Raw genomic sequence first — 8,801 nt, forward strand, 5'->3', positions numbered from 1 at the left:
GCTCTACAAAAACTTGAAATTCTAGTATGCTTATATTCCCAATAGTTGGCCTCAAATGGTTGCTCTTTTAGTGGCCTACAGACCTGCATTTCAGACCAAGGTAGTTACATGGTAGGGTGGTGGAAATGCAACACATATGGGCTTCTAGAGGCAGCTTTCTGTGTTAGAGATGCAACAGGTGATTTGAAGGGGGCTAAAGGAGTGAAAATCTATGATACTACCAATCTCATGGCAGAGGCAGTTCCTATAAAAGAAGGGACTCAATTTTGTTTCTAGCAAGGACTTAATAGGGTGATATTGGGAACTGATTCGTTGGCATTAGTACATATACTAAATGGAGATTGGTCTATTCCATCAATTGATTAAAGAGAGTATAACACTCCTTATGGGAGGGAAATACTCTTGCAGACTTTTTTGCTAACCTAGTTTTTCAATTTGCAGGTTCTTTTGATTTAAAAATTTCCAAGAGGTTCTAAGTGATGGTAGAAGAATTATTAACATAGACAATCTTGGTATACCACAACTGAAAATAAGGTAGTATTGCATCTACATGTTTTACAGTTTCAAGTTTTGCTTATTTTAAATGATTATAACAATAGGTTCTAGATTAAATGGCTACTACTCCTCACTAATGTCTGAATTAGATTCATTTCGTTACATCATCATGCACCTGGTGAGATAGTGCATATGATATGATGTAAAACCATTACTAGTGATCTGTTGGTAGCAATTAAACATCTAGAATATTTTTATGTCATTTTCATGTTCACAGATGGGTCGAAATTAAGAGGAAGAAGTTAAATGTTGACATGCGNATTACATATATATTTGATATTATTAGGTTGGATTGTTGATGATACAAATCATGATTCTTTTATAGAAAAAATAATTTGTTCATTTACATTTTTGCTTCTCTTTGTAGTTTTTTGAATTTTTTTTTCTTATTCTTGTAGTTTCTACCAACACTTATTGTCTTTATTCACTTTGTAAATTTGAAGAATTGAATTATGTTATGTTGAGAACATGATCCTTCTTTCCTCTTCAAATCATATATAACTAAATATTTAAATATTTTTGCTTGATTAGTTAACTATAATTTTATGTCTTTTTGTTGTTATTATTGTAAGGATTGTAATTATGTTATGTTGAGAACATGATCCTTCTTTCCCCTTCAAATCATATATAACTAAATATTTTAAATATTTTTTCTTGATTAGTTAACTAATTTTATGATGTTTATTTGTATTATTGTAAGGATTGTTTATAGTTCTCCGGTTAAACCTCCGATGCAATAAGAGTTGATTGGTTCCTTATCAGCTTAATTAGTTAATTGAAAAAACGTCAATATATCTTATTTCTAATTTCGTCTAACAATATCTTTCTCCTCACTAGCTATAAAAATGTTATACAAATATATAATAAATATAAGTAATAAAAAAAGTAATATATCACATCTTAATATAAAGTAAATAAAATACTAAATATTAAATACAAATATTATATAGCTAAGAATAAAATAACTCGATTCTTCTTTTAATTTTGTATCTCACAATCACATAATAATGTTATGATAAAAATACATAATTTTAACATTGCATTATTTATTATATTATTTATATATAGAAATTATTTATAGGCCAAATGTTTCACAATTTTGAGAATTCAATCAACAAAATAATTAAATATTTTTTAATTTTATTTTAAAATATCCGTACGATTACTTTATTTTTTGATAATTTCAAAAAAAATTCTATTCCTTTTCATTAGCTTTTTAATTCTATGTCCCTTTTTAAATTTGTTTTTAATTAATTTTTCTCTTAATAGATATCTCTCCTATAATATAAAATAAGAGAAATATATATTGTTCAAAATAATAGTAATTACTAAAAATAATGTTTATTATTAGTATCCAATTGAGACTTTTAATAATTTAAATTTTCTAAAATGATGTAAAAAGAAAATATGTTATATAATAAAATAAATCATAAAAATATGTAACATTTTTTTTTACCTTTTTCCTCTTATTTTTATATATTTATTTTTAATTTAATTTTTATGATAAACTCACACCTCTTCATCTTTCATAACCTCTATACTTAATTAATACTTGTTATTAATACCTATAACTTCCAACTTTATATATTCATAACCTCAAATTACTTAATGTTTAAATTTGTGACATCTTAAAAGCACATAAAAAAATATTTCTAACCAAATATATTTATGTTTAGCTTAATTGTCCTCTACTTTAATCTTATAATGCAAAAATCTATCGACAAAGACTGCTTTGTGTAATTATTTTTACTTCTAATAAGAATAAGATATATAAAAGAGAATAATTGATTATTTTTTTTTTGCATGAAACTATAAGAGCAAGATCATTACTAAAAGTAAGACGAAAATAATTCTTGAAAATATTAAAATGTATTTGTAGATACGCTTAGCGGGGGGAGATAATCAAAATTATTATGAAGTTATTTTTAAATTTTAAATAAAATATGAATCATGAAAAATCTAATAAAAATTCATTAAGAGAACTCATTTAAACATTTTGCTTAAATTAATAAAAAGCTAACGACAAGCTAACTTGATTATGTTAAGATACGATGGTAATTGTTACTGTTTTAAAAAAATATATAAATTAGTAAAAATACTAAAGACGAGCAAACTTGATTCTCTTAATTACGATATTGAAGTACTTATTAAGAGAATCAAGTTTAAGAGAATCAAGTTTGCTCGTGTTTAGTGTTTTTACTAATTTATATTTTTTTTTAAACAGTAACAATTAGCATCGTATCTTAACATAATCAAGTTAGCTTGTCTTTAGCTTTTTATTAATTTATACAAAATGTTTAAAATGAATTCTCTTAATTAATTTTTATTATATTTTTAATGATTCATATTTTATCAAAAATTTAAAAATAAATTCATAATAAATTTAATTATCTCCCATCGTGTAATGACTCGGACCCGAAAAGTCATTTTTTGGCAATTTTGAATAGTCATTTAATTATAGTTAATTAATTTGTGGATAATTTAATTATTTTTAATAATTATGGCCAAGTTAAATAATAAAATAGGTTAGTGGGAATTATTAGTTTTAATATATGGGTCATAACTAAACAAGAAAAAAAAAGGGAGGCGGAGGGTTTCGGCATCGCGAGTCTCGAATTGCTCCAGGTACGACATCAAATGCTCTCTGCATATTGTCAACAATTTCTACATATGATGAATAGGTGTGAAAATAATATTTTATTATGTTGGAAGGGAAAGATTTCTTTCATATGTTTGGAGATTAGATATATGACAGTGTATTTCTTTTTATTTTTTTTAGAATTAAGAATTTAGGAAGTTTGAGGATTCATTAATTTTTCTAGGAACACTAACCACTATATGATACTATTGTATTAGTATATTTGTGTATTAAATGAAGTGAATTAGGGAGATTGGTGCATGGCTTATTGTAATGTTTTGAAACTTGGAAAAAATAAATAGAAATTGTGGTGGGTATTCTTGAGTTTTTGGCTAAAATCATTCCTCTAGTATAGCCCAAACATAGAGTACATTCTCATGGTATAATTGTGACAAAAAAATATCCTTCTATTATCCCAAAACTTAAATAAACATCCTTTCTGTTAACTACTACTGTTAAAACTAACAGAAAAAAATATGTGCCAAGCACATGACTTTCCTTCCAAAATCTCCATATAGCTCACGTGCAGACTCTTATTTCATACTTTTGTACAGAAAAACAGTTTGCTCTATCCCACTTTCAGTTTAACCTTCAGAAAATGTGTCCCTAACTGAGGGTTGAAATTAACTTCTCATATAACTCATTTAAAGAGCTAACAGCACTCGACAATATAGAAAATGCGCAGTCTTTGACAACTTCGGAAACCTCTTGAGAAGTACTTTAGAGAGGAAATTAGCAATGAAGATGCAGTTATATGAGACAAAAAATGTTCATAAGAAATACGCCAAACATGTTGGCCTGAAGAGATTTTTGCTTACTTTTGCGAGGTGCCGCTAGAAACATGATTTTTCAACCCTCGATAAGGTGGTTATAATTAGAAGTGTCATCCATAGAGACTTCAATGCAATGACAAAGAAAATTCGAAATCTCTGTTCCTAGTTATCGTATAATATAGAGTTGCCAAAGAAATTGGATAAAATCAATAGAATTAATCACTTTTTATGTGCGACATTATTGACATTTATATTTTACTGTTGATCCTAGTTACACAAAATGAATTCCATACTTTTCTACACCAAGAAATGGACAACCCACTTCCAGGAAGGGCATATTACCAACTCTTATAGAATGCTTTGGAGTCATACAGATCCATTCTCTTATGTGAGCAAAGAGGAATCAAGACAAGCCTAATGTGCCTAGTTGAGAGCTCATAGAAATGCACCGCCTCTAAAAAGAAGTATACCGACAAGAGGAAGGATTGATCTCACTTTGAAAAGAGAGAAAATGAGAATTTGGAGTTGTAGTAAAATAATCGTTTTATGTTGGATCAGTCTCGCTTTGAGTTATTCGTATTAAACGTATCTTGTGTGTTTGCCAAGAGCAATGAAAGTACTCTGAGTTGCCTAAAAGCATTTGTTTTTTCTTCTTTTTTCCACCTCGAGCATTATAACACTTCAATCCAACAAAAATACTAATATTTCACCTGTAAAATAGAACCAAAACTTGCATCAAAAATACACTCAAGAAAACATCAAGGTAGCTAATTAAAAACAGGAAAAAATGATTATGAAAACTGATAAATCAGTATAAAAATAGCAAAATCAGTAAAACAATACCAATTTAGCCAACCAGAGCAACACACAAGAAAACAACAAAGAAGTTGATAAATCAGTATATAAACAACAAGAAAATAAGCAAAACAACACCATACTAGCAAACTTGATAGTAAATACAACATAAAAATTGATAAACCAATAATAAACAACAATTTCTTTGGCAAAACATAAGAAAAACAACATAAAAAAACCAGCAAAACAATTAAAATATATAGAAACAACGTCTAGTACCACTAAATTAACAGAATAACAAAATGAACAACAATAACCAGTAGCATATCATCAGTTTGATACACAAGAACAAAAAAAACTAACAAGTAAAAAAGAAGTAATTTCTTCAATCGTCCCTGTCGTTTTGAGATGTCTGAACAGTATAACTTTGATGGCCAAATTGAGACTTGCCTTTTCTAACTTGAAATAAGAAATGAAAATATTACATATTTGCATTTATATACTATATTAAAAAAACATAAATAATTGATATTTAGATGAGAATAGTTGAACACTCTTACAGGTAGCTTTTCCACATTATGATAACTTGATGCTCTCTCAATCACGATGGAGTCTAAACTACAAGGATAGTCCGATGGATGAATTTCAATGGCATCAGATGAAGGAGTGCAAGTTCTACTATTATGGCCAGGCCTACCACATTTCTTACAATGAACTGATTTTTGTTTCCTTTTTAACTTCATCCTGCTAGCTCCCGGCTCATCATCTTCTTTCTTTCTTTATTTTTTGTCTCTTTCCTTTCTTTGTCTTCTTCAAGTATAAAGGTGGCAATATCGGAACTTCATAATTTTTTTGATATGTCTCAACTTTGTAACAATCATAGACATAGTCTAAAACTTCATCTTTTTTCAACCAAATTGATGATATAGCATGCTTTCAAGGGATACCTAAAAGTTCCCATTGCCTACAACTACATGTCCTGTTATATAAATCAACAACCCAAATCACCTTCAACAGGTCCAATCACTTCATAGTTCCACATATTTGACTCTTTAGGAATATAAGTGGCAGCATCCTCCATAATTTTAGTCAACTTTTTTTTAATAGTAGGACAAATATCACCCAAATTCCACTTTTCAGCTTTCTCTCTATTTGAGTTAATTCTTGTCATGAGCAAATGCCTAATGGTTTCCAAAAGTTTAATAGTTAATTTATCTCTCGCATCAAGAATAAATTTATTAAACACCTCACATTGATTGTTCAAAAGAATGTGCACTTCGGAAGGAAGCGGAGAGAAATATGATCTTGACCATTCACTAGGCAATTTCGTAGAAAGCCATGCATAAGCATCTATATTTAACTCAAACAAATCAGCCATAGAAGCATCAAACCTGTCAATAGTTGTTGCTAAAGCTGCCTTCCAAATAGCATTTTTAGTGCCCTTCCACAGAACCCAACTTTCTTTAAATTGCTATGCAAGTGTCGCACACAAAATCTATGAGAAACATCAGGCAACACTGATTCAAAAGCTTCAAGAAGTCCCTTTTGCTTATCTGACATAGAAGTCCTCAAGTATTGCTCTTCAATTTCAAGATCGTTCATTAAATATGTTAAAAACCAACGCCATGTTTCCTTATTTCCTCCTCAACTACTGCATAAGCTATTGGAAAGATGTTGTTCTTTCCATCCAAAGTAACCGCTGATAATAATTGTGCCCCATACATGGTGGCCGTCAGCCAACACCCATCGACCCCAACAATCTTCCTACAACCAGCCTTGAATCCTACTTTACATGCTGCAAAACAAATATGAAACCTTTGAAATCTCATCAACTTGTTAGATATCTCATTTGGAGTTACTTTCAGGAAAACAGAAGTCCCAGGATTGGTTCGAACAATTTCATTGCAATACCCATAACATACTAAACTGAACATTTATATCTGCACCAATCATTGCAATAGCCTTTTACTTTTCCCTTCTTGCTTGATGCATACTTACATGTAGCCATAATTCCCTCCTCAATGTATCTCTGAATTTTTCCAATTCTTATTTGATCTAACTCTATCAACATACCTCTTTGCAATCCAACTGGAAGTGATATTTTTGTTGTTATAATTCCACCCAAAACAAGTATGATTGGGGGCAAACGTCTTGATTTGAAAATATGTGTCCCTTTGCACCGATGAACCCAATATTCTCCAGTTACATCCATTTTTCTGCATTTGGCCCTTGCTTTTCTTTTGTCAACTTTGATCCACTCAATTGACTTTCCTATTTTGGCTTGATTTGCAATGACAGCTTCTTTGAATTCTTTGTTGTTACTGAATATCATTCCCAACTCTAATTTGGGATTAAGGGCATCCGTTTTTGGATTGTGCTTTGGAAAGTTAGAATCTTCATTTTCAGAATCGCAATCACCATTTAAACTCTCTATATCATCAGAATCTACACAATCTGAATCACCCTCCACGTTCTGCATCTTTTCATTTATATAATCTTGATTTTCATCATTTTTCTCATGTCTCTGATTTATATTGATCCCAAAAGATTCAGCAGAAGGATCAATATATTTAGAAAATAACATATCATCCTCCTCTAATGAATAATCAAAATCTTCAAAATCATCATTATGAAAATCATCACTATTTGCTTCTGTATCACTTATTCGCAAAGAATTCATTCCCGTCTTCTCGCAATGTTAAAGATCATCATGATAGAAACTCAAATGATCAAAATATACCTCCTGTCCTTTTGAATGCAAGTAGCAAGTTTAGCTACTCAATGTTGCTGCCAACTAATCGAACCTTATAAAGGGTTAAACCATACTTGTGCCAAAACACCACAGACTCCTTATCAAACCACATTATTCGACCATATTTTTAAAAATTTGAGAAGCTTATAATTGTTCTGTTTACATAGTAAAAAAATTCAACTTTTCCACCTATGTAGCCTCTTGTCGGACCTCGCACAAATGATCCTCCATGATGTACTTTAATTGTGAAAAAGGATGCCTCAAAAATAGAATCTACGCAAATATAGAACTCGTTCTTATATATAAAAATATAAAATATATAAATCCGAGAATGAAGTACAAGTTCAATAAAACTAATATCATAAAATGTACAAATTGCTGAAAATTTTGTTATATATGATATTAACAAATGCTTAAAGGTTTTGAATATCAACAATACCATAGTTGCGTGTGACTGATATGTCAGTTGAACTTTGAGCAAACATTCTTCATATTATTTCTTTTTTTTCAACCTTCAAAATCTGATGTTATTGAGAATGAAAATGATGATCATTTTGAGAAATAACAAAAATAAAAATACATCAGTAATTGTAAAACCAAAACTTCTTCAATGACTAGTTCTTTTACCTTGTTTGTGAGGCAAGGGAAGAGAAGATAGAAAATAACCCTAGCTAGAAAAAAACTTCTCTGGTTGCTCAAGTTCAAAATCAGATGAAGTTTTGTTTTTGGAAGTTGATCGGACGGGAATTGGGATGAAATCAATAGTACAGTATATGGGGATTTGGGTAATTCATGTACTTGGCACATGTTTTTTTCTGTTACTTTTAATAGTAGTTAACAGAAAGGATGTTTATTTAAGTTTTGAGACAGTAAAAGGATGTTTTTCGTTATAATTATACCATGAGGATGTACTCTAAGTTTGGGCTATACTAGAGGGATAATTTTAGCCAAAAACTCGGGTATTATGTGATTTTTGGGATATGGCAGATTGTCAATCAAGATTTAGGGAAAGACGTTATTACAAGATTTATCTTTGGCAATAATAAAGTGTTGGTTTGTAGTTCTTTTGGTTGTTATCAATTATTAATAATAATTAACTTGGATGGTGGTGATTTGTGGGGTTTTGACACTTATTGAAGGCAACCATTATTTTAATATTTATTGTTAAATTAGTGTAGTAGTTATAAGGGAGTGCATGTTCAATGTGATGTCATATGATGCTCTTTGGACTTTGGAGAAATGAGAGACAAGAAACAATGGGATTGTTGTTAGTACGATTATATAATTT

At 29.8% G+C, this 8,801-nt stretch overlaps 1 protein-coding gene across 3 annotated transcripts; it reads right to left on the minus strand.

The window, feature by feature from the left end:
- Positions 1–4,145: 4,145 nt before the first annotated feature.
- Positions 4,146–8,472, minus strand: LOC114076786. 3 transcript variants are annotated; one of them, XR_003577827.1, is made up of 4 exons: positions 8,141–8,472; positions 7,953–8,034; positions 5,322–7,786; positions 4,146–4,676 (listed from the first exon to the last, which is right to left on the minus strand). XR_003577827.1 is itself a non-coding variant. In XM_027916290.1 (3 exons), exon 3 carries the CDS (start codon positions 7,439–7,441, stop codon positions 6,683–6,685), a length of 759 nt encoding a protein of 252 aa, XP_027772091.1. In that variant the 5' UTR covers positions 7,442–7,786; positions 7,953–8,034; positions 8,141–8,472; the 3' UTR covers positions 5,020–6,682. The 3 variants fall into 3 exon arrangements, 1 of the variants encoding a protein (XP_027772091.1); XR_003577826.1 differs by lacking the exon at positions 5,322–7,786 and having other exon boundaries at positions 8,141–8,464; XM_027916290.1 differs by lacking the exon at positions 4,146–4,676 and having other exon boundaries at positions 5,020–7,786.
- Positions 8,473–8,801: the final 329 nt, after the last annotated feature.

This window comes from Solanum pennellii, chromosome 4 (genome assembly GCF_001406875.1).
Source record: "Solanum pennellii chromosome 4, SPENNV200".
Lineage (NCBI taxonomy): Eukaryota > Viridiplantae > Streptophyta > Magnoliopsida > Solanales > Solanaceae > Solanum > Solanum pennellii.

Bases quoted from the DNA above. Each gene is read 5' to 3' on its own strand.
- LOC114076786 (XM_027916290.1), bottom strand. From the start codon at position 7,441: ATGAATTCTTTGCGAATAAGTGATACAGAAGCAAATAGTGATGATTTT.